The sequence below is a fragment of the Rhynchophorus ferrugineus genome, unplaced genomic scaffold, assembly GCF_030347505.1.
Source record: "Rhynchophorus ferrugineus isolate W39M unplaced genomic scaffold, kcgeb_rfMv2 rfM2, whole genome shotgun sequence".
Classification (NCBI taxonomy): domain Eukaryota; kingdom Metazoa; phylum Arthropoda; class Insecta; order Coleoptera; family Curculionidae; genus Rhynchophorus; species Rhynchophorus ferrugineus.
In genome coordinates, this window is record NW_027472581.1 from 4,616,223 (window position 1) to 4,643,678 (window position 27,456).

Genomic DNA, 27,456 nt, shown 5'->3' on the forward strand with positions numbered 1-27,456 from the left:
CTTGAAGGGAATTATGTTGAATAAAAAAAACTAATTTTGTCAAAAAATGTGTTTTACTATGGTAGGCTGGGGACTTTTCAATTAACCTGTTAGGACTTCGAACAAGCTTAGATATAAAAGATGCTTATTATTCGAATAAATAAGCCCCGTATAATTTATTCCAATCTTATATTTCATCATTTCGAGCCTTTATTCTTTACAAGAAAATGAAAACATAAAAGAAATATTCATGCGTTTCTATTCATGTATATTTTCATCGATTTTGTAACATGTAGATATTTTATTACCATTTTCTTTTCAAGAATTTACCTCAGCCTTCTTTCTCATTCCATCTTCCTCCATCCACGTGAGCTTTTAGCAATCGTTTTGTATCGAAAGTGTTCCTCATTGTAAAGGAAAGGGATTTAATTTTTTTTTGTACTGTACAGACTTCAGTTATGATAAAATGTAACTAAATGTTTGTTAAAATCTCTAGTTATGTCGAATCGTGTTGGGAATAAGACGAAAAAAAAAATTCTGTTAATTTAACGTCTCTAATACGCTGTAGACTGTTTAACGTTAACGATAATGCATTTCAAGAATCCTCTCGGCGTTTCCAGGAGATGCTGTATACGCGGCCGGCTATATCGGAGCCCCTTCACTGGTGCGCGGATCACCCATACACCTGTCGGCTGCGGTGCACCAGTTTGGCCCACGTGGTGCCCGTGGAGGGGGCACGCCAGTACCACCGATCGGTAGCACCGCTCTGAGGGTCAATGCTAGAGCGGTTCAGTGCCATTCATACCAAGCTCATGGCTAGGGACGGGTAGATCACGGACCGAATCGATTGCAAAACGCGCCAAAGCCGGTACCGTTTCTCGTATAGGTCGCGAAGGTATAGATCCGCATTTCCGGTACTCCACCGCACGTTACGTATATTGTCGTCTCATCTCCTGGTTCTCACAGAAAAGGACTCCGTTTGTTGTTGTTATCGATCTTCGATATTATCGAGTGACATTCGCGAATATATAGAAAGCCGAACGATTTCTAGTGACTTGTGAGGAACCACCGTATTTTTCGACCCAATCAGAGTTCGTCATTTTTCCACGAACGGGTACTATTTCTCATTGACCGGCCAGAGATGCTTAAAGCTCGTTGAATCGGGCATCAGGATAAGTCTAAGCTTGAAAGGACATTAATCATTATGGAAACCTGCGTTTTAATCCCCCAAGAGTTCAGTCTCTGCCTGCGTCCGCAGGACAAAGCCGCCAATGGCGATCCAGAGGTTTCCGTGTGGTCCAATTCTTCGATCGCGCAAGGTTCCCTTTGCTATCCCTTCCAAGGGACCATACGTATTGACAAACTAGACGTCTACGGAACATTGGACGATGAGGACGTAAGTACTAGTATTAAAGAACGCATGATCTTGGATCAGAATAGTGACAAGTTCAAGGAGTAACCTGTCGTTCGCTTTACATAATTTTAACTTGCAAATTAATAAATAACGAGCACAAAGCCGAGGTTCGTGTCTTTATCTCTTCGCCGTTCGCTGCATTCGTTCTCTGAAACTCATAAATACGATATTAAAACATATTTGTTTCTACTAAAAAATGCTAGATATAGTTTATAATTAATGGGAATTTTACGTCATTTGCATATAAACTAGAATAAATTCGCAGATACAAAAGCGATTTTTCTATTAGGAATATACGAGCTATAAATTGTTGTTATGACTATTTCCATTGGGAGTCCCTGTGGATTTTGGGACTATTTATATTGTTATTTGAATCCTACCGAATTGGTCAAAACAGTAAACAATAAATGCATGAAGAAATTTATTAGCCTTTTATTTATTTCATACTGTATTTTATTACCTTACTGTATCTATTACCATACCGTACTTTTATTAAATGTGATTAGAAGTATGTTTTTCTTAATTTTCTACAATACTTTCTTCGTTAACGTATTCATTGATAAACAAATTTACTTCTCCATTTTGTAAATATAAAGTTAAGGAATTAGTTAAGAAATAACAGGGAACAAAAATTCATAAAAGTCTTGTACTGTTTTTTAATAAATAAACTGTTTTTAAAGAAATTTTACTGAATTTAGAATGATCAAAAGTATATAGAATATACGTTTTAAAATTGCTTTTTATTGATTTTTTACATACAATTTTTTGTAAAAGGTATTTATTGAAAGCCAAAGTCATTAAATCCGATCACTGTTGAATATTTTAATATCTTTCTTCTTACTGTATATAATAATATACAGTAAAGAGTACAATTAACAAATGTTAATAAAGCTATATGAAAAATTTTACTATTAAGCAAAAACAACTAGTCAAAACACATTTTCAAGTATTATTTCTCTTTTTTCTTCTATACAATATAGTTATTATTAATAACATTTATTCGTAATTAAATCTACTTCCTCAATTTGTAAAGGTTAATTATTAAATAATTCTAATGAAAAACTTAAGACATCTTTCGTTAATACGTTTTAATGACATACATTTGTTTGTAAATTTACATATTAGGCAATAAATCAAATATTGGAAACAAAAAAAGAACATAAAATTTAACAAGACCATTTTAAATAGGCTTTCAATTTATTTTTGATGTATATTTTTTGGTAATTATATTTATTGATAACTAACTTTTCGTGTGGTATATTCCAGCAATTCATTAATATATAAATTAATAAATCACAAAATACAGTCTTTATCATTAAAATATTCAAGAATATCGTAGTTAAATTATTTATAAAGATCCAATATAAATAAGCAGGACTAACAACAAAAAAATGTGTTAAAACAATTAATATTCGAAAAGTTACATAAAGTGTTATATTAAATTGATAAAAGTAAACTTGCATACAAAATCAGTCATATTTTTGAACGTTTCTTTATAAAATATTACAGCTAGGTCATATCAAAATGGATATGTGAACTACTTACTCTCTTCTTAACAAAAGCAATATATTTTTGGTTTAATTGCAGGCACTTATTGATGATTTTACATAAACTATAGAAAAGTAACTAGTTGATTAAGATATATGAATACTAAAATACTAGTAAATATTTATATATTTAATACTTAAAATATATTTTTTAGTGTCTTCATATATAATGAATTAGTTTTTAATTAAATAAACTTACTAATTAGTTACCCCATATAATACTAAAACTAAACAATAGTGAGAAAGATTTACGAACTATTTCACTCAATTTTTAACAAAAGCAACAATTCTATTTACTTTTGGTTTCTTTCATTTATAAATAAAACATAAGTAATTATTATTTATCGTCAAAAGTGAGAGAAATATACTTTTTCATTAAAAAGTGCAAGAATCTTGGTTAAATTATAGATAGATAAACTACATTGACAACAAAATATTAATAAATAATAATTTAATTAATTTATTATATTTCTTAAGTTGATAAGTCAGGTTAGTTAATTGCAGTCACTTATTAAATATTTGACATAAACTATAGTTGATTGATACTGATGTTGTTGATATATGATGATTTCTATAGAAAGATAACTAGATGAATAAGATCTATGAATACTAAAAAACTAGTAAATATAGGTTACTATACTATACTACTAGTTTTTTAATGGTGGCGGGACTTTTGCTCCATCCTATGTGTATAAATTTGTTAAACAAAATATATTTTTAGTGTCTTTAATATATTATGAATTAATTTTTAATTAAATAAACTTACTAATTAGTTACCCCATATAATACTAAAACTAAACAATAGTGAGAAAGCTTTACGAACTATTTCACTCAATTTTTAACAAAAGCAACAATCGTATTTACTTTTGGTTTCTTTCATTTATAAATAAAACATAAGTAATTATTATTTATCGTCAAAAGTGATAGAAATATACTTTATCATTAAAAAGTGCAAGAATCTTGGTTAAATTATAGATAGATAAGCTACATTGACAACAAAAAATTAATAAATAATAATTTAATTAATTTATTATATTTCTTAAGTTGATAAGTCAGGTTAGTTAATTGCAGTCACTTATTAAATATTTGATATAAACTATAGTTGATACTGGTATAGATTGATACTGATGTTGTTGATATATGATGATTTCTATAGAAAGATAACTAGATGAATAAGATATATGAATGTTAAAAAACTAGTAAATATAGGGTACTATACTACATTACTATTTTTTTTTAACGGTGACGGGACTTTTGCCCCACCCTATATTTATAAATTTGTTAAACAAAATATATTTTTTAGTGTTTTTAATATATTATGAACTAGTTTTTAATTAAATTGGCTTACTAATTAGTTTCTTCATATAACATTAAAACTAAACAATATGAAGAAAGCATTATGAATCCGATTCACTTTTGGTTTCTTTCCTTTATAAATAAAACATACCTAATTATTATTTATCGTTAAAAAGTGAGAGGATGTTTTACTGAAATTATAAAAAAAATATCCATATGAATAAGCCGCGTGCATACTAAAGATGTTTTTATCTAATTAATTCAAAGAATTCCCAATATTATTCCGTTGACTATTCGTTTTCATGGAATTTATTCTTTTAATGCAAAACGCTTGTTTTGTTCTCCTTTTTTCTCACCCGTTGTTTGGTAAACAATTGCGGCGTTTTTTTTTTGTTTCGTTGATTGTTAATTTATAGTAATGACATTGGTTTTGCTACCGTATCCGAAGGTTGTAATCCGAAGCTAATTTATTTCTACTAGCTAGCATCTGTTAATTACGAAATTTATCACTTTGGGAATGTCTTTTATTTCGGTTATAAATTTGATGATATTTTTTTTGTTGTCGGTATATTCCTTACGTGGCTTATTTATTTAAATAATTCTACGATTGTGAATTAATCTTGAGGCATCTGCTATACCTTTTTTTAAAATTAATCTCCTAAAACGTCAACAATCCTGACATGTAGTAAATCACTTCAGTAAGTGATCTACTCTACAACTCATAATCTAAATCTTATTCTAGATACTATTCTAACTTATTTTAAAGTCTGTCCTGACTTATTCTAAAAACTATTCTAAAGATTAATAAATCTCACTCTATGTGTGTATTAATCAGTTCGTATGGCAATTGAGCCTACGTACTTCACTGTCATCGCGCACATTTAACTGTTTGGCTTTCAGAGTACTTCGCACTAACACTCCGAATCACACTCACTTTGTTGGACACGTAGCATGACTCGTAACACTTTATTCTGGAACCACAGTTCAATACCATAGGTCCAAATGGGCCTAAGTATTGACTGATACAGTAAAACCTTGTTATCTAATGATAATTTGGATTTACGCCCTATCAGCCAGTACATTTGGTTTAGTTTAAGCTCAAGCTGTTTGAATTTTGTAACTATATGTCTTTTCCATGTCAAACATCGATTGAAATGCATTCCCAGATATTTAACATTGTCTGCTTGCGGAAGCTCATGATTATTCAATTTTACTGATGTTCTTCTACAAAGGGTGGATGTCACATGGGTAGATTCTGTCTCATTTGCTTTGATACGCCACGTTTTCAACCACAATTCGATTTTGTTAAGATGAAGTTGGAGGTTTCTTGTGACTGATATTGGATCCGCGTGTAATATATTTTTAAAAAATGAAAGAAATATGCGACTCAAAATAATTAAGGGATTATGTAGAAAAGTTTATTTCTTTTTATATATATTTCTTTAAGTCTCCTTTTTACCAAAGGGGTTTAACTGGGGACTAGACGTACTGTTTAACGTGGGTTCCGAACTATAATTCTCGGCATTAAACCTATCGACTGGCCAGTGACAAAATTAGAGACCATCCCAAAAGACACCGAGCCTGGTTACTGGCGTGACTGATATGGTTATTCCTTGTCGGATTTTCCACTGTTGCCTACAAAATCCTTTACAATTACAGTCACTAACATAAAATACATAAAATCCATGCGTCAGCGGGATTTGAACCCGCGACTATCGCTACAGTAGGAGGATTGTTCCGTCGCCGTAACCACTGTGCCACCAAACCGGTAGCAGCTACTTTTTCCCATTTTTCGCTATCATATTCCTTGACCAACTATTCCTTTTTTGTTCACATTTTCTCTTAAAGGCTTAAAAACCCTGAAATATGAGACTGGAATGAAAAATACGTAGCTTATTTATTTGAATAATATTACGATTGTGAATTAATTTTGACGGATTAGCTTTTAACTGTTAATTTTTGTAAATAATTGTTTGTAAATTTTTATTAATTATTATATTTTTATCTCTAACCTCTTCTAACCATTTTCATATGAAAGTTTGTTCAAAGTTTACATTTTCTACTTAATTTAAAGAAATATGATATTGAAAATCATCAAGGACTTATGTAGAAGGGTTTATTTCGACAGAGAATATTAGAATACGGCGAAAAACATGTGAAAGAAAGTTGAGGTAGATTCTTGAAAAAAAAATAGTGGTAATAAAATATCTACATGTTGTGAACTCGACGAAAACATACATAGATTTGCTAAATATGAACTTATGTATCTTCATTATCTTGTAAAGCATCAAAAAAGCTAAAATATTACGTAGAAATAAAAAATGATGTTTTGTACTATAAAAACATAACTAAATTTACAAGAAACCTTCAAAATTAATTCATAATTCTGAACAGAACAAACAAAATAATATGAACACCTGACATAAACTCAATATTTCTTTACTGATAAGGTGTTAGGCCACCATTTCCTGCATTTAACGCAGTTGCAATTCTTTGCGAAATAGTGTCTCAATAGTTTCCAACGGAACGTTGTTGACCATTATTGACCAAAGTATTCGCAATAGCTTCAGTGATGTTGGAGATGGAAATCTACTCCTCACTATGCTCTAAACTCTTCATAATAGTTCAATTCTGTTGAGGTCTGGCGATTGTGGTAGCCAAGGAATATGATGTGAACTTTTTTGACTGTATTCATACTACATTCTTCCAGTTTTTAAGTTTCTAGGTTTTATGATGTCGCACCACTTCCATTTGTTTCGCAGCTTAGCATTGGCTTTCGTTTTTTTTGGTTATATTTATATTAATATATTTTGTGGAGTTGTTACAAAGTAGTAATTTTACTTTGATATGATTGAAATGATTCTTGAGACTAATTAGATTACGATATGTGCTTGAGTTTTATAGGTTCTTGACTGTTTGTTTTATTTACTTCTATCTGATTATATTAAACCAAATCTGCAAAAATTACGATTTTTTTGACTTAAGAATGTTTTTCCAAATTCTAGTCTTTATAGTGTTTCTGTTTGAGATAATTTGTTGATATAATTTAACTGATTTTTGTTAACCAATGAGAGTTCAAACTTGCAATGCCATCTGGAAAAGTGTGTTTAATGTACTGGATATACAAATAAATTTCTGCCGTATTTTAACGTATTATCTCTTTCTTTCATCTCTTTTGAGAATATTTAAAGACACCTTTATTTGCTGATGATGTAGTTGACTCTTTAACATCACTGTAAAAAAATTTACACTTATAATGACTGTTTTCCTTTCAATGCTTAACTCAAATTCAATTATATGTATTCTAAGTTAATTTTTCATGGCGGTTTTGTTAAGCTGGAGGTCAAAGTTTTGAAGAGAGTCACTTCTTCAAAATCCTATTTCGTGCGATTACACATCATTTGTGCTCAGTAACCATCAACAACAAAAATTCATTCAAAAACAATATCTTTACAACAAAAACGCTTTCACTCACTTATCATCTTCTTGTCTTGAACTGTGGGGATTTGTTGGTATTTTTAATATTTTACTTAGTTTCTTGATACATTAAAACATTGACCATGAATATCGCACGCTATCGCGAATTATTAAATGTTATTGTTCAATAAAGACACCGCCTGTTGGGAGTACGCCTCTGTTCTCAGAATGCTGCAGCGTTTAGCAAAATTATACCTTTCAGGAAAACATGAATAGCTACAAACCGATTTCAGAAGAATTCAAATTATTAATAATGAATTATCGTGCGAGATTTGTCATTACGGAGCCCAGTAAAATACCATATGGTTTAGCAGGAAATTGCATGGCATATTATTCAGATATGATAGATAAGTTGTGGTTTAGTAGCGTGTTTATGTATTATTGTATATTCGCGGAAAAAATAGCCGGTAGCTATTGTTACATTCAAGTTCTTTCTCTCATCACACCATGTCGTTATCTTGTTACACTGCGCTAAAATTCCATAATACTCATAAATAAATCACCGTAAAATCCATATATACATACATACACATACGCTTTCACTATGTGAAAAATAAATCTACGTTGGTAAATTTAAATCATGGTAAATTGTTTCATCAAGTGTTGTTATTTGCGGATTGAAAATTGTGTTGCAAGCTCTTAAATGTTTTCGTATGATGATTTATAACAATTTTGAAGGTAAATTATTCAAAATAAAAGAGAATCGATTAAGACCTACCCTATTTTTTAATCGACTATATATATTTTTATAATGGATATTCGCCGATTTCAAAATTCTTTTTTTATTCGAGTACACGTTCGAGATGGTCCCATAGGAACCACGATAGGGTGTGATGTGAGGAATGGGGGTAAATAGAAGAAAACCCTCAAATTTCAAAGGCACGTACAAAGTTTTCACATATTTTTTCACAAAAATAATCAGATATTTGTGTATAATGTGGTTGCTGACCTGATGTAACGGAAGAACGGAAGTCGCTCAGTGCAAAGGCTGTTCAGTTTGCTTTTTAAACACAAACGGTATCATATGAGAGGCCGTAACTGCATGGCGTAGTGGTTAGAGCGTTCAGCTCACACGCAGAGGTCGCGGGTTCGATTTCCGGCAGTGCCAACAACTTTTTGTTGTTCTTCTAGTTTGGTTAGAATATTTGTAAAATCACCTACATTATTTAGTTATTATGAGGATTATTATTTACGTCTTTATTTTAAAACATTTTTTTGTGTTAGAGATCTAAGTTTGATTATTTTTTAATTTTTAATGAGTTCCTTATTTATTTTTTAAAGTCGGTTCAATTTTTTTGTTAAATATATTTAATTTTTCTCTTTTTTACTATAAAATGATATATGATATGATCTATTTTAATGATTTTGACGGTCTTGCTATAGTATTAGGTGATATACTGTAACACTGTGACCATCTCAAGCGTCAGTTTTTCTAGTACAATTCAAAATTCAATATAACAGCGGTATTTTTAAAAACACTGGTACACAGTGATACAATGACAAAATTAAAATCAAATACAAGTATACGAGAACTTCCAAACAAATGCCTCCTATTCTGTCTGAAATAGAATGAATGAATCATCCTTCATGCAGCCCTGATTTGGTATCAAATGATGTCTGTGTCTTCGAATGTAAAAAATTAATTACATAGGAGGTTACATTAATAGATTTTGTGTCATTGACTTTAACATGCTAAACTTTTAGTTATATTGAGGTATATTTCAATGTTTTTTAATGCTGTTATCGGACATTCGTGAGGTGCTAAGACTCCCGTGTCCTTTTCGCATGTAGCTTTGCAGTAGCAATCTTTGTGATTAGTAGATCAATAGTATGCAGTAGATAACATATTCAGTATATCCAGTATACACTATGCAACCTTTTCTAGTTATGTATTAGTAATTGCTCAAAACCATACTTGTAGTAAAATTTTGATACAAGAAGATGCGTATTCAGAATTAAATGAAGTCAAGGCCAATGCACTCTAAGTAAGCCTTTTAGTGCTTATTACGTATCTATTTCGTAGATCTATTGAGACGAATTTAGCTTAGTATAACTCTTTTGTTTTAAGGACAAAGCAAAATAGATTTTCAGTTTATAGAAATTAGTTTTTGGAGATTTATGTTTATATTTATAACAATAAGAATTAAAATAATACAGTATAATAATATCTTCTTTTGTCATCTGCATAATTGTTAAGTTATTTAATTCTTTTGGTGAGCTTCTTCCCATTTTCATTATCATTACGATATGACAAATAATTTTGTAAAATAACAAATAATTTTTTTTTAACAAAATACAATTTAAAAAAGTGGATTAATTTTTCTAGCACTGAATATATATGTTTGACGAGTCTATTGACGCATCACCATAAGTTTCTAAAAATGTTTGGTGGGTTTCGGCAGCAGATGTCTTCGAATATGCACTTTTGCATGTGGATCAAGATACATGCATGCGGCTAACATCAGGTCTATGAATTAGTTTTAAAGTATTTTTAGAAAGTCGACAGGGATACTCATTGATCGAGTAATTCCTTCATATCCCCGTCTTCAAAATGTGTTGGCTGTCCAGAACGCTCTTTGTTTTCGGTGTCCAAATCACTAGTTTTAAAACATAGTTGCCGTAAGCTCTTTTTCTGCAAATTGAAATGAGAAAAGTAAAAGTTCCTGGACTGGACTTAATTACACGTACTGAAAAGTGAAATCTGTTAGTAGGCTTCAACGTTAAGATGGTGTAAATCCTTTAAAATTAGTTTATAGGCCTGATGACTACAAATCAACTTACCAATATTTTAAATAAAACACAATTTCAAAATATGCTTTTCACGCGCTTAAAATATATCTCAAAAAATATAGATATATTTAAAAAGAAATATTGATATTTTTTATTCTCCGATATACCTTTGCTGATGATACAGTTATTATGGCAAAAGATATATCTCTGCCTAGGGCAATAGAAAAAGTGCAAGAGGCAGTCAACAAAATCTACAAATGGACAAAAGATTGGAAAATTCAACTTAATAGCTCCAAATCTGTCCACGTTAATTTTGCATTAAGGCTAAATAATAAAAACTTAATTATATCACTCAATGGATGTCCGATTCCTCAAGCAGAATCAGCAAAATGCCTTGGAATCCATCTTGACGGTAGATTAAATTGGAAGCATCACGTTAGACAAAAAGCAAAACACATTAGAACCAAAATAAAACAACTATACTGGTTAGTCGGAAGATACTCTCAACTTGATCTAAAATCAAAGAGATTGATCTATAATACAATTATAAAGCCAATTTGGACCTATGGGGTGCAAATATGGGGTTGCACTAAAAATTCAAATCAGTTAGTCATACAGCGCTGTCAAAGAAGATTCTTCGATTGATTACCAATGCCTATCGCTATGTAACCAACGAAGAACTGCACGATGACCTGGAAATCAAATGGATTTGCGAAGTTGTGCAGGATTTCGTCTTGAAACACGAAAGAAGATTACTAGATCATTCTAACGTGGAAGCAATACAACGGCTGGACAGCGCACAGGATGTCAGGAGATTGAAACGAACAAAACCATAGGAACTTGTGTGAACATTTAGTGTGTATTATTAGTGTAAACTATAGCTATAAGTTAATAATTAATAAATAATTATAATTTTATAATTGAGGAATACATACTGATGTATTTTCTCGTAGTCGTCTTGCTTGTTAATTAATCCAAGCACATAGGAAAAGTAGTAATAAATTAATTGTAATAATAATAATAATAATTAAGATTATACTAAGCGTATCTAATAAAGATGTTATAAAAAAAATTTATTCTCCGATATACGGATATTTTTTGAATACCGATATATTCGAAAATGATCGATATATCGAAATATCGATATTTTTCCCCGTGGCCGACATCCCTACTCGAAACATTTCGCCGAGACAATTCGATGTCGTTCGCTTCCGACAGATCAAAACGATTAAACCGATCAAAGAAATTGGTAGGTAAAGCGTGAATTTTTGAGGTTTTTGGACCGGTGATGCTGATCGGTGATGACGGTGGCCGACGGATCCGATGAAAGACTGTGACGGGTCGTTAAGAATTTCGTCGATAAGATTCGGTAAAGCTGATAGTATCTGTTTTCGGTACCGTGTCGGAGCACTATGGCTTTTAACGGCGAAAAAATCGACTTCTTAACCGTAATTATTCAATTATTTCACCTTATTTTTCAACTTGTTGGCTTAACGAGCAGCTGCGAAGGTTTTACCGATTTCTCTCGCAAGATGAAACCCGAAGAAGAGTAAGAGATAACGCGTTTTTGTTGTTAAAAGTGAAAACGATTCATTATATTTGTAACTTCATGCATAAAACTGAGTTTTTCTAGCTCTGACTGTTCCTTCTTCAGAGGGAAAAATTATCAGGAAACTTACATATAAAAATTGCTTCAGCTTTATGGTGTATGTTTCTAAAGTGATAGAAATCTTAGCGAAGTTGTCATTTAGTGGATTCATAACGCCACCTTGTGTATTTTATTGTCTTCGTAATGTTTAAAGGCCTACTTAAAAAATTACTTGGTGCGTTTTAATTACTATGGATGAGACATGGGGCTTCGCCATGAATCAAAATAGGTGACTAGGGAGGGGTGTGAACCAGACCCAAGTGAGTTGGCACTTAGAAATCAGTTAAAAGAAATTTTGTTCGTGCATTATCTTCAAACTGGTAAAACAATAAACTCAGATTTGCTTTATGTAAACAACTTACCCTAATTATTAAATTTATCTACAACAACAGTTTCGAGTTAATATTATTGTAACAGGTCATTTGAAAAGTCCCCGACTTGACACATAGATGGCGCTGTTAGAAATAAATCCATATGGTTTTTAGTTGGCCCTAACCCTCACAAGATGCGTGTATAAATTTGACAGTTGTCGGATTAATAGTTTGTGAATTGTAGCATTTTAAGTGAAGCAATTTTTGTTGGTGTGAAAAAAATGGATAAAAAGGATTTCGCGTGTTAATAACATATTGCTTTTTGAAGCACAAAATACAGTCGAAGCAAAAACTTGGCTTGTGCTGAGTTTCCGGACACTACACCAGTAAAATTAACCATCAAAGATTGGTATGCTAAGTTCAGACGTGGTGAAATGAGCACCGAAGACGGTGAACACAGTGGACGTCCAAAAGAGGTTGTTACCGACGAAAACATTAGAAAAACCGCGCGCGCGACTTTATGATTCGGAGCAGCGTTTGAAGATGATCAAGCGTAATAAAACCGAGTTTTTGCGTCGATATGTGACAATGGATGAAATATGGCTCCATCATTTCACTTCGAAGTCCAGTCGACAGTCATCCGAGTGGATTGCACACGATGAACCTGCTCCAAAGCGTGGGAAAACGCAACAGTCAGCTGGCAAGTTTATGGCATCTGCATCTTGGGATGCGCATGGAATAAAACGGCCGCATTTGAAGAGAAACAAAGTGCTGCTTCACCAAGACAATGTACCGTGTCACAAGTCAGTGAAAACGATGGCAAAAATCCATTAATTGAACTTTGAATTTCTTCCTCGTCCACCGTTTTCTCCAGATCTGGCCCCCAGCGACTATTTCCTATTATCAGATCTCAAAAAAATGTTAGCTGGGAAGAAATTTTCGTCGAATGAAGAGGTGATCGACGAAACTGAGGCCTATTTTGAAGCATTGTCCTTTGTACAACATCGTACTACATTGGCATCGTACTACAAAAATGTTGCGGAAAAGTTGGAGGGTCGCTATAATCAGTGTATCACAAAAAATGTATTTTACTATGGTAGGCCTTGGACTTTTCAATTGACCTGTTATAGCTTTACCGAAGAGCAGCCGTGTTACTACTATATGTGCATTACTGAAGGTATTAGTGATTTCTCTCTTAAGATGAAATATGAAGAAAAGGGAAAAGGTGACACGGTTTTTGTTGTGTAAATGTGACAACGATTCATTACATTTTTAATTTCATATTTAAAATTGAAATTTTTCAGCTCATAATGACCGTTTTTTTTTAATAACTTGATCTTGATCGTTAAGAAAGTAACATTTTTAGATAAAATAATATTTTATACCACTAGTAAATTATATATATGTTATATAATATACAATTATTGTTATCTATACAAAACTTTTATAAATATACATACTTTTTTATTACATCCTACACTATATTTCGATAAGTGTTTCGATAAGTTCAATCTTAATTTATAAATTAATTTATTAGTATCGTTCTGTTGTACTTGTACCAATATTCAATACCAATCTCAATTAAATTCAAATTATAGTACTTTAAAATTAAAAGTAACATTTCTACACTATACAAGTTCTTGTAGTTTGGTTCGCTTTAGTCTTTTGGTTTCCTGTGCGGTGTCCAGTAGATGTATCCAGTATATATCATCTTCCACGTTGTTATGATTTAACTTTCTTTCGTGTTCAATTGTGACATATTGGATAATCTTGTAAGTCCATTTGATTGAGGTCATCGTGTAATTCTTCGTTGATTACATAGCAATAAAATTAGTGTTTAACCGAAGAACTTTGAACAAGCTGAAAATAAAACATTCTTATGTTTATCCTTTCTTACTTTTCAATAAATATTTGCCTAGAAACCTTTGCCTGTTGCTATAATTTCGTTATTTTATTTTTGCCTCACTGTCTCTATCTTAACTTATAAGCTCAAGGTGTTTAACATGTTATTCTTTTTAAATTCTTGAACTTTTCACGGTTACTCGTCTCTTTTTTTAGTGTTTCCAGCTCTATATCTTGATCCCCTTTTTGTTTATAGTAAGTAACAGTTCTTCTTCTATTCTTATAAAAGTAATTTACGTTATTAACATAAGTTTATTAAGAATATTTTTTAATAAACTTTGTTTTTCCGAAATCATATTTAGATCATTATTATCTTGTTAGCACTCTAGATATTTTTGAAATATATATTACGAAATGAAGTATAGTAAAAGCATTGGTTCATAGAAGTAAAGAAAAAATGACCCCCAGCTTTGATTTCCCCTATGATTAAGAGTTTCTGATATGTGAACTGAGAAATTTTTTTAAAATTATTTCCAAAAGACAACTTAATTGCTGTCGTAAGATGTAACCAAACGAAAAATACCATCAAGAATTTGATGATGGTGATGATGATGGTGGTTCATTCCAGTAATTATAAGATATTGTATGAGGTCAATTGATTTAGTCCTTAGTCTTGATTTAGAATACATTATTATTGATTGGATTGTTTCGAAGATTCTAATGCAGTTGACTACAAACATTATTTTTAAGGTTTTAGATTCCACCACTGCGACTGATTTTTCATAATATCCGATAATTTTTACCTAACTGTAGTAGTGTACCGGCATTCACAAAATACAATACCTACTAAATTATACAAAATTTAACCAATCATTAATTAAAAATAGATAAAAACTATGTTAAATAATAATCACATAGACAAATATCTGGACTATTTGGTGGATGCGACATTACCTTTCATTCAACGTTTTCAGTTTATTGACTTTTGAGTCTTTAAGAGATGCGAAATTTTTTCAGTGACAAATTCGATTTTTTATTAAATTCCGTAATTTTATTTTGGTTTAAAATAAATTAATTAGTGGTTAGTTATCTTAGAACACCAATGAAATTGTCGTAGATTGCTGCGAATGTGGTTGATTCATGCGCCCATTAGAAAGTAACCTGAACATATTTTTGTTTGAAATTCAATCATATATTGATTTACACTGCAGGAGAAATTCAACGAAACCAAAAAGAATTGCTGCAGCAGAATTAAATAACCCGAGAATGTTTCCTGGTGTTAATTTTACTAGCGTTCGTACTTTCTCATAATTAAAATACCGAATTCATTGATAATAACTTCGAAAACCAATAATAATTCGTTTAGCTTTATAATGTATGTTTCTAAAGTGATAGATATCTCATTAGAGTTGTCGTTTAACCGATAAATAACGCCGTCTTGGATAGTTATTTCATCGTTGTCATAATAATGTTTAAAGTCGCAGTTTAAAAATGATTTGGTACGTTTTCGTTATTATGGATGAAGCTAAGAAGAGGTGCGAAATGAGTTGAAACCTAGAAGTCAGTTAAAAAAATTGTTTTAGAATAATCGTTTACTTTTATATGGTAACTGTTAAACAGCTTAATATAACGGTTAAATTTGGTGGTTTTGGCTGATTTGATTTCAAATTGACATTTTCGACAATTATTACTTTTGTTGTTTTACCTGAAGAAAATCTTCTTCCAAAGCCCAACAAACACTTTTAGAAACTCGTTATAACTCAAATGTTTTGGTTTCATTGATTTAAAAATGGCGATTTTGACGTTAATTGTAAATAAAGGTCTGGTAGATCAGATAATTAGAGGACAATGAATTGTAAGACTTATTAGACGAAAACACAGCTTAAACTTTAAAAAAAATTCCAGGCAGCTTAGCAGTTGATAAATCAAACAATGGGTGGTCGATTTTGAAAAAAATGTTTCAATTCTAATGTTAAAACCTTATAAAAATTAAAAGTTTTTTAAAATTATTTAATTATTACATTGTTACTAGTCGTTTCCGACCAACCTACAATTTGTTTTATGACAACTTAAATCTAGGTATATAAGTAGGAGGGCCCATCGGCCCTATCTCAGTCTCTGGTGAAATAATGTTTATACATGTCACTTCTGTATTTTTTAATAACTACACCTCACCACACAACACTACACAAGATCGATGGTTTAATTCTTTTGAGACTGTGTCCTGCTCTGGTGGTAACCAAAAGCTGCAATACTTCAATATTCTCATGAGAATGGAGTCTTTCCTCGTGCTTCCTTGCAATTCTCTTGATTTCTTGACTGACTGTGGGTATCTGAAGGTTTTGATGTAGGTGGTCAGTCCTGTAGTATCTGGGTGCGCCTACAATACTTCTCTTCTTGTTTATGTTAGTTATTCTTTGCAGGACATCCCCATAATTGAACTCCGTATATCCATATTTCTTCACTATTGTCTCCGACAGCTATAATCGCAGTATCATCAGCAAATATAGCCATCGTAATATTCTCTCCATCGTAATATTCTCTATTTGTGGTACATCATCAGTGTAAAGTAGATAAAGCATTCCAGTACACTTCATATTGTACACCTGCTTTAGCTTCTTGCATTTAGCTTATTTTATTGTAGAGTAAGCTTTTTCTTGTCTATCTCTAAACATTCTGGCTGAAATGTACCATTTTAGTAGTTCGGTGTATTGTTTTGGTAACCTTTTCTGTAGTTTATGAACAAGGCCTAAGGTTACATCTAAGAATATAGATAAGCATACTATTTTACTTTCGTAGGCTTTTTCAATAACATCTGTTATTTTGTGGACCTGGTCAATTGTTGAATGCTTGTTAATAAACCCAAACTGGTCTGTTGGTATTAGGTTTTTTCTCTCTGTGATCGGTTTTATTCTTTTCAACAGCAGTTTTTCAAAAACCTTACATATTACTGGCAGCAGTGATACAATTTAAAGTGAATTATTTTTTCTGCAGTGCTAGATATCTAGACATATATTTGATTTATTTATGAAATATCTCAGCTATTATCCTCTCATTCTGATTTTAAATTTGGCTCTTACATTTTTGTGGAATACTCCGGATTTTCGCAAGTATTGTGACTACTAACAGTTTAAATTTTGTAGAAAGCTTCAACTGACGAAACAGAGGATATATAGGTGGAACAGAACTTTTAAATCAATGAAAACGTCTGCAAACTTGCTATAAAAATGTGACGTCGTCTGTGGTAGAAATACTCAACTACATTATGATAAATAATTTAACTCAATAATTCCCATATATTACTGTTACATTACGTAATTTATTAACAATATCAATTTCTGTGGCTACAGCGGAGATATTCTTTAAATTAAAATTAATTAAAGATTACTTACGATCTAGCGCGATTTTATATCAAGATTCCATTCGAGATAATTAGCTTTGTTGCTATATGGAATGATTACTGTTTATTTCTTGTTATTGGTGCTTGTGCAGCCTGATTATACGTGATTTGTACATGCACAGATTTACTTTCGTTGATTTTTATTTTCTAGGTTTGGATCCAATTATTTATTTTGTCACTTACCTGTTGTAATTTTCGTGTGGCTTTTTCGCTATTGTTTCAGATAGCAAGAATTAAGTATCATCAGCAAGCGTAACCATCGTTATATTTTCTCTTTGCGGTATATTATCTGCGTAAAGTAGGTAAAGAATTGTTTCCAATATATTTAGCTTGTGCTACACCCCATTTAGCTTCGTTTATTGCAGAGTAGGCTTCCTTTTCTTTTATTTTAAGCATTCTGTTTGTGATGAGGATTTCAATAATTTAGTGTGTTGCTTCGGCCAACTTCTATATATCTTACCAAGGCCATACCTTATGGAAGGTTTGTGCTATATCTAAGAATATACCTGAACATACAACCTTTCTACCTTCATAGGCCTTTTCAAATATATCTGTTGTTTTATACACATGGTCATTTGTTAATTAATCCAATCTAGTGTGTACGTATTAGGTTTTTTCTCTCTATAATCGAAATGAATGTATGATCCAACCAATTGGATGCAATAACTCGAACTAAAACGTGAAATGTTTCAATATCCAACTTATTCACCATATCGGACTCCCACTGACTTCTGGTTGATTTCGCTTCGAACCTGATAATATATACGGGTGTCGTTTCAATTCAAATTTCTATCAATTAAAAAGGAACGAACACCTTTTAGTTAATATCGTTCGCGTCTCAGCTTCGATTTTATCGATACGTACGCGCAGCTGTTCGATCCGATCGCGTTTTTCATTTTTTTCCTTTCCCGCCGCATCGAGCCGAATAAATTCCGCAATTTAAGCGACCGTCCAAGATGGAGTCATACGATGCGGCGATTACAAGTCATAAGAATCGTTAACGTATTCATTCGCCGGACCGCTGGGCCCGCGCAAAAAGCCGCGCGGGACAAATTTCATGGCAATTTTAAATCCGCCATACCGTAAAACGGCCTGCTTGATTTGAATAGGAAACTCGTAAACAACCATCGAGATGTCGCCACGGTCTCCGACGGCGTTTAAATTAGCGATATGGTAGATTAACGGGCGAGAACGGTACGGCGGGGAGGGTTGGTTGGAGGACGGCCCATCGCGGCGCCACTGGCTTCTCCGTCCGCGAGTGCGTGTCAATTATGCGTGATTTACATCTAGAGAGGGCCCTAAGATCCGGTACAATGTTGTAAGTAGTATTACCATTTGAATTCGAACAAATGACTGTTTAGTACAAGATGTTCTTTCCTATAATTATTAATTAAAGATAAATTAGGACTAAAGGATTTTTTAAAATTTGAAACTTGAAGTATTTTAGTCGCTACTTTTTCCCATCTGTTAGACAATTTACAGATTCTGGTGTTACCAGTTGTAATACTTCGACATTGACATGAGGATGAAGTCTCTCGTTATGTCTCCTTGCTATTCTTCCTGAGTGACAGTTGGTAGTTGAAGTTCTGGTTGTAAAATCAGTCCTGTGATACTTGGGCGCACCTACAATACTTCTCAGAACTTTGTGCTGGAAATTGATTTCCGTTTGTCCATATACGTTTCAATACTTGCTTGATAATAACAATTTATTATGTACTGATAATTGTGATTTTCTTCCAATTAACCAATATATTTTCTTATATTTGAGCTTGCCAACTGGAATGTAATGTTAATTATTGTTAATAGTGCTTGTGCGGTCTCATTATAGATGAATTGCACATGCATATATTCACTTCCGTAAATTTGTATTTTCCTATATCTTCTTATATTGGCTTCCTCTTGTATGACTCTAAACATTCTGGCTGTGATTTTCTGTAGCTTATGAACAAGATCGCCATACCATACCATGTATATTAGATAAATTAGTTTTAAAGGATTTTTTAAAATTTGTATTTTAGTCGCTACTTTTTCCCATCTTTTGGACAATATATAGATTGCATCTCGAAAGAACGATGTATCTTTTTGGAGGCTATCTACGAATCAACTTATTTTTGGTATCTTCATAAGGAATGAAGCGCTGCTCAGATAGGTCATGACTCATATGTCGAAACAGGTAGTAATCAGAACGAGCGAGGTCTGGCGAATACGGCGGTTGGAGTAGCACTTCTTATTTTAATGTTTCCAAGTATGTTTTTACCGGTTTTGCAAAATAAAGTCGTCGTCGAAGTGTTGTCATGCTGAATATATTGGAGCCATTGATATTCGTCTTTGCCGTTGACGTTGATACATGACCAAGAGGTCGCCATGGTTTTTTTGTTTTGAATTATCATGATGGATTGAATCACCTTTTCGCCACCAATAACAATAGGATGCAATGTCTATGGCTTCATGAATTTTACTATCCAAATTCACTTCTCTTTTATACGTTCTACAACATTCACTCTATGTACCTATTTTTTATATTTAATATTTATAATTAACTGTACATTTCTATATACATATGTTTACTCATATCCATTTTTACTCTATTATTTCATCAACAAAATAATTTACTAGAAATAAAAAATAAGATCATTGCTGAAGAATGAAGCTTTGAAGGGAAACAAGCATAGAGTGCTAGGGAAACTAGAAGTGTTCAGAAAGGAAACTATTGAAAAACCATTTATTTTAGACATAAAGTAAGATGAGATATGGGGAATTATGAATAGGAGCTAATTCTTTATGATAAGCTTGAAGCCTCAATAATTCATTCTTTTGATTATTCGATTTTGATTTTTTCCATTACTTCAATAGTTATGACTAGTAAAGGTTTATTTATAAAATTATACAATGTATAAAAAATTTGTCTGACTATTAAGCCATCAACACAAGTGTTTAATTATATCATGAAAAATGTTTAAAATTTTGCCAACCAAACCGATGCCATCTCTCGAATTTTGAACAAGCCTGGAACTTAATTAATATGAAAGCTTGGTAATGTTGAACTATTCCAACTGAAAGCTTAAAAAGTAGATCATCATTTGTATCGTATGTATCAAAGTGACGTGAACTAATAGGATATGTTGGTTCCGTTATTACCATTTCGTTTACCAATACAGACGTCATCAATTTAATTTCACGCGTCATTTTAATTATTCTGAGATATTAACCCGATATATTCTGACACAAAATAAGAGATGACCTAATTAATTATAGCCAATTATACTCGTTCCAATATATAAATGGTTTCTTGAATTGCTGCTCTTTGATATAGTTTTGTTTATTTTTTTACTTGACAAAGAAAAATTTTTTAGACCAAATAAAGAAATACGTCAGAACTTCCCACTCGAGCAGCAACAATGTATTTTTACCACTCCTGCAATTTCTGGTCGTTCTCAAAAATGAAGATGACTTTGCATCTGTTTCTCGTTATTGCTGGTCTTTTTTACAACAATTTTTTGATAATTTATTCAAATGACGTTGAAAGACATATTTCGCTTCAGTGTCGATGTGCATAGTTTTCTCGGACTAACCCATGACCTTTGGCACTTGAAATTGTCGTAGAAGATCCAATTTTGATCGCCAGTTACAATACATTTAAAAACTACTTCTTTTGTTTCGTGTGATCATCATTTTTCCTCATTTTGTATCTTTAAAATTCTATATAAGCGTCTGAAAATAATTGATTTGAGTTATTTTTTTGCCCAATCAGCCTTGTAATTCATTGTCTGCAAAGATTTTTGCTCATCCAGCTCACCAATTTTAAATTATTTAAAACAAAACCGTCAATTGGGATAGAAAGCCTTTCTCGATTTTATTATATGCTTTTAAAAATTGTATTCCTTTAAAAGTAATGTCTGGAAGTTTCATTAGACCGCTTCGTGGGTTATATTTACACCACTTAAATCCTATATTACCCAACAGTGTATGAAGAGATGTTCTATGTCCCCCAAAGAGCTGCATTTTCCAGAACAACAGTATCCTTCGAAATAATTGTATTACGTTATATTTATATTGAAAAAAATACTTACAGGTTTTATAGAATTCATATATTTGATCTCTTATAGAGCTGACATCAAGCTGATCGTCACCAGCTTCGTATGAGAAAGGTTATTTGTCGGCGAATCAAAGATTAAATTTTAAATTTTTTGAGATATTTCTGTGAAAATCATGGCATGTGCTTACCTCTCTAACGAATTTTACTGGCAAGAGGGGGCCTCCATTATCTCGTTCCTGTTCAAAGTAACTGATTAGAGACGTAAGCTGTTGTGTTTGGCTTCGGCACTTTTAGCCGGAGTAATAATAAGCGGCGATTTGAAATTTATCAAAACAAGCAACGCGCCAAAACAATTTGTAATAACAGCTTTATAACTTGTATTCATTATAATTCATATTTTGAAGAATTTTGTAGACGTTTGACAACCGGATGACTTTTGCAGGCTGAATCGGTTACATGTTCGAATTTATCAGGCATCATTGTGTCTCTTTTTAATTAAAGTAAAATGAGAGGGAAAATATTGTTTCATTCTAAAACAAATTTAAAAATTGCAGCGGACAATACAATTATTCTGATGACGATTCTGATTAACATCTTGATGACATGAGTTTACTGTTATTTATAGATTATTTAGTAGTTCAGTATTTAGTGATTATTAGTTAAAAATAATGGATAAATTATTTGTTTTTCTTTTACTATTATTTATTTAATACTCACGTTATATTGACATTGATTGACAATGGGAGGGGCCACAATGTGGCGATACGGCGCCACTGGTTGTCCGTGTAGCTCTCCATGTGTGCGTGTGTCAATTACGCATAACTTATCGGCCGCGGTTTACCTTTTTCGAAATGTCATCACCGCTCGTTCGGCTAATGTGCCGATCGAAAAATGGACAGTCGGCCGTTGCAAAAAGTCGTAATGGTAGGGTGCCGAGTTAGTTTTTCTGTCTGATTTACTAACAAGTCGCACGCAGACTATTTATTTCTCACATTGATAAATAATTCGATCCGTTATAAAAAATCGGATTTCCCCACTAGACGTGTTGAGCGTTGCATACCCCTTTTCTTTATTTGCATTTCATTCTTTAGGGTAAATGATGTGGCTCGGTGAATGGAAGTAAAACGAAATGAAACAGTGGTGTTTACATTATGTGACCGTTATTCATTGAAGTAATATAAAAATGTGGAAAATACCAAATAGATAAAACGGATGGCAACGGTGTTACCTGGTGACGAGGCTTGGGCAGTCGATGGTGGCACGTCTAAACCAAACGATGGTTGGAAACTGATTGATTAGAAATACCTTTCAATACCATCCCAGATAAACGTCTCGGGGTTGCCTCCAGCTATTCGTTATCGGGTTCTAGTTGGCGCTGCTGGAACCCCGCCCGTATTCAACATCTGGGATTATATTTCTGGGTATTTCGTAGACCGTTGTTCCACTATGTAAAATTCGACATGCCTCAAAGTCGCTACAGTTCTCAAATAAATATAATTCGATCGTGTTTCCAGCATGTATAGAGTGTTTTTGGAGATGCAATGGAATCTGGGTGGTGGCTTCACACTAAATTCAACAATTATCCTTGTTTAACCGTTTAGCTAGTATCCACACGGACATTATGAGCTATAGATAGTCAATTCGAACTTGAATATATTAAAAAAACACTATTTCAGAAACATAGTGTCAATGGTAATATGTTTTGATACACAACATTATTAGTTATGTTTTCTGGTGCGTAGAAAAATAATGTTGATGGTTTTCTATAGTTTGAATCAATAAACTCACAATAAATTACACCGAATAATCATACAATTAGGATAGGGAACACCCAATTCCATAATGCTCAACGCATTCTTAATTTGAGACGTGAAACCTGATACGATTCCGAGGTATTGAGAGAATCTGTTCAAAGAGATGCTTCTCTTTTAAATCAGCATCAGAATGGTGCTTTTTTTCTTGGAAGCTTCAGATGAAACTGGACGTTTTTTGTTAGCATTTGTTTTTGCAACGATTTGATCGCAAAATTTAACATACTTTGTACATTGCACTTGGCTCCATCAAATGTTGCGGCTTGTTGTTAGAAGTATAGTCCTCATGTTTGCTGTTGAACATACATAGTACTGCAACCTTTCGAGGAATTTTATGTTGGCCCAAGTATTACAAAGAACGTTGATTATTATAACAATGATAATTGTGATTTTCTTCCAACTCAGGTATACATTTTTCTATATTTTAACAACTGTTCTCTCTTTTTATATGTTCATCCCAGCGAAGTTTTGCATCAAGATTCATTCCGAGATACTTAGCGTTGTTGCTATATAGAATAATAGTATTACTTATTGTTATTGGCGCTTGTGTGGTTTGATTATTTTTGACTTTACATGCACATATTTACTTTTGTTAATTTTTATTTTCCAGGTTTGGGTCAAATTATTCATATTGTCATTTATCTGTAGTAATTTTCGTGTGGTATGATATTTTAATTTTGTGGTATATCATTTGTGTCGAGTAGGTTTGAAGAATTGGCCCTAATACACTTCGGTATAACTGCTTTAGCTTCTTTTACTGTAGAGTAGGCTTCCGTTTGTTTGACTGTAATCATTTTGGTTGTACTGTAATATTTTAATAGTTCAGTGTATTATTTCAGTAACATTTTCTACGGGTTATTATATAATAAGATATAAGACCACTTAATCCTAATTGAAAGTTCCATCACTCTGTATATGTATATGAGATATTTTTTGTAGCAAAATATCATTGGAATGTGTCCTTAAATTAATAATCATTTTATTTTAATATACATCCTTTGCAGTCCTTGATAAATCACTAAAAACACGTTTCCATTTTGGGAAACACCAAAAAAACTTTGATGAGAAGACTAGCCCAATTACGTGTGAAACGGCTCTAATAAATCAATCAAACGACGTGTTTTACGTGTTTTAAATGTTACTACAACTTGATTTTGTCGTTGTTTGATAGTATTTTTATGTCGACGCTTGAAATTAGCTAATTTTTTTATATAGAATGTAAATTAGCATTAATTAGTTGTACTTAGTTGCAGCTTAATTGGCGTAATTGAATATTTAAACTTATGATTTAATATGGTTAAAAATAGTTATTAAAAATTGCCTCCAGCTGAGATAATTATTAAATAGTAGATAGTTGTTCTGGTAAAAGCAAGAACGTATCTATGAATGTGTAATAAAATTATGGTTAATTATATTGTTTTTATCTCATTGTGATTTACTAATCATTTGATGAATTGTATATGAAAACAAAAGTTGATCTTTTTAAATGTTTCTCGTCATAAACAATTGTTTAAAATGAGTAGATGAGTAATTGCTGTCCAAGTATGTGTCATATTTTTGATAATATAAAGAATATATAGATTTCATGATTAAAAATGGATTATCCCTGAATAAGTTTAGTAGAATAGTGCTATTGTCTTATTTATCTGGATTGTGTCTTTGCGTATTTTGAAATTCTAAGCAGTTGTAAAATGTTTCCTGGGTTTTAATAGGACACTAAATAATTTTGCATCAATATTTGACTGCTTATATTTACAATTTCTGGGCTGCCACTACTGCCTTACTACTATTGAGATTATTTTATTTTTATAATTCTCAGAATATATTTTTTAATATCACGGTACAAATGGATATAACGCAAATCTAATTTGTTTTTGTTTTTATCCAGAATGACTAAACTTCAATATAATATTAACTGACAGCAATTGTGGTTACGAAAACGTTATTCTATTTATTATTATAGTACAATAACTAATAGTTTTTCACAAATAACGTTCAACTAGAATTATTTCAGCGTTAACATAGAGCAATATTTGTCAAATAAGGATCACCTGGTTAATTATAATGGATAGGGAAAAAGTAATTTCTTTTTTTAATGTTTTTTAAGTGAAAAACTTCATATATTTTTTGATTACCGTTCACTAAACATATACCTTGTATTGATTTGTGTTTTCTTATTTGTGAAAATGAAAAGTTAAACATATGACCAAAATATTCTTTTGGAATATTCCATTTTAAAGTGCAATACATTTTGTCTGTACGTAAGTATTGCTTGCGATCCGACTTTGAAATAATCTATTAGCAAAACCGAAAATTCTTTTTTCTGAACTTTGTAATAGGAAATTAGTTCGGTGTTCTTTCTAGCAACATCGCTATTCTGCATCCGTAAAATACAAAAGCTACAAAGCAGCGTTGTTTTAATATTGGTAGATATCCTTAAATTACCTGGCACTTTTTAAAATTCTAATCAGTAAATAAAGATTACGAGGTGGATAATGTCTTTTAAATTAATATCCCTAAAGAAACTAGAAAGAATCTTTAGCAACCCCAGTAGGAAACCAACTTGGGACGACGTCCAAGTCTACAGGACTCGATTCGCTTGATTTTGGATATTTCAAGCCACTCTTTTTTTCAACGGTAAAATAATGAAGCTCGTTTGTAAGTTCTTTATATATTACAGAAGCAAAACGAAAATCAATATTTTTGGGCATCGGAATTAAACGGGATAGTTGGAATATAATAAAGCAACATCACCATTTATCACCATAATTCATTAGCATCATCATCGATCCATAGCCGGAGCTTGATGGGTGTGTCTATTTCACACCATCTTAGAGGAGGCTTACTACTTCAACGATAGAAGCCACCTTGTTCTCTTGTATTACTGATCCCAAATACTGGAACTCCAGCACAGTTCTTAATACCTTGGTATTTTTAAATGATTTCTCAACTTATATGGCTCTGCAGAGACACTTATAAATATTATAAAGAATGCATATGAACATCATTAACAGGTCAATTGAAAAGTCCCCGGTCTAACATAGTAAAACATATTTTTTTGGCAAAATTAGTTTTTTATTTATTTAACATAATTCCCTTCAAGGGTAATACACTGATTATAGCGACCATCCAACTTTTCGATACCATTTTTGTAGTACAATTTGTCTTTTGCTTCAAAATATGCTTCATTCCGGGGGCCAGATCTGGAGAATACGGTGGATGAGGAAGCAATTAGAAGCTCAATTCATGGATGTTTGCCATAGTTTTCACGGATTTGTAACACGGTGCATTGTCTTGGTGAATTAGCACTTTCTTTTTTGGCGATTTCGTCCTACAAACGGTCCAATAATGCTATGTAGTAGTCGTTGTTGATGGTCCTTCCTTTTTCAAGGTATTCAATGAAAATTATTCCATGCGCATCCTAAAATACAGACGCAATAACTTTGCGTTTTCCCACGTTTTGGAGCGGGTTCATCGTGTGCAGTCCACTCGGATGTCTGTCGATTGGACTTGGAGTTAAATAATGGAGCTATGTTTCATCCATTGTCACATATCGACCCAAAAACTCGGGTTTATTATGCTTGATCATCTTCAAACACTGCTCGGAATCATCAACTCGTCGTTGTCTTCAGAACTTTCTCATACCCAAATATTCGTGAATGATATGATGTACACGTTCAGTTGATGTTTTTAGAGTCTTTTTAGAGTATTTGCTATTCCATTCAACTTTAATTTACGGTCATTCAAAATTCCTTTTGTGGATTTTTAAATGTTTTCATCGGTAACAACCTCTTTTGGGCGTCCACTGCGTTCACCTTCTTCGGTGCTCATTTCACCAGGTCTAAACTTAGTAAACCAATCATTGATGGTTGATTTTCCTGGGACAGTGTCCGGAAACTCGGCATCAAGCCAGGTTTTCATTTCAACTTTATTTTTCGCTTCAAAAAGCAATATTTTATCAACAC

General features: G+C 32.3%; 1 protein-coding gene across 1 annotated transcript in view; it reads left to right on the top strand.

Moving 5' to 3' along the window:
* The first annotated feature begins 765 nt into the window (after positions 1-765).
* The window catches only part of LOC143190434 (uncharacterized), a 209,021-nt gene continuing 182,330 nt past the window's right edge, over positions 766-27,456 (top strand). The window contains exon 1 of the mRNA XM_076394706.1: positions 766-1,375. Within this exon, the coding sequence (XP_076250821.1) occupies positions 1,184-1,375 (192 nt within the window). The 5' untranslated portion in view covers positions 766-1,183. The remainder of the gene's footprint in view (positions 1,376-27,456) is intronic.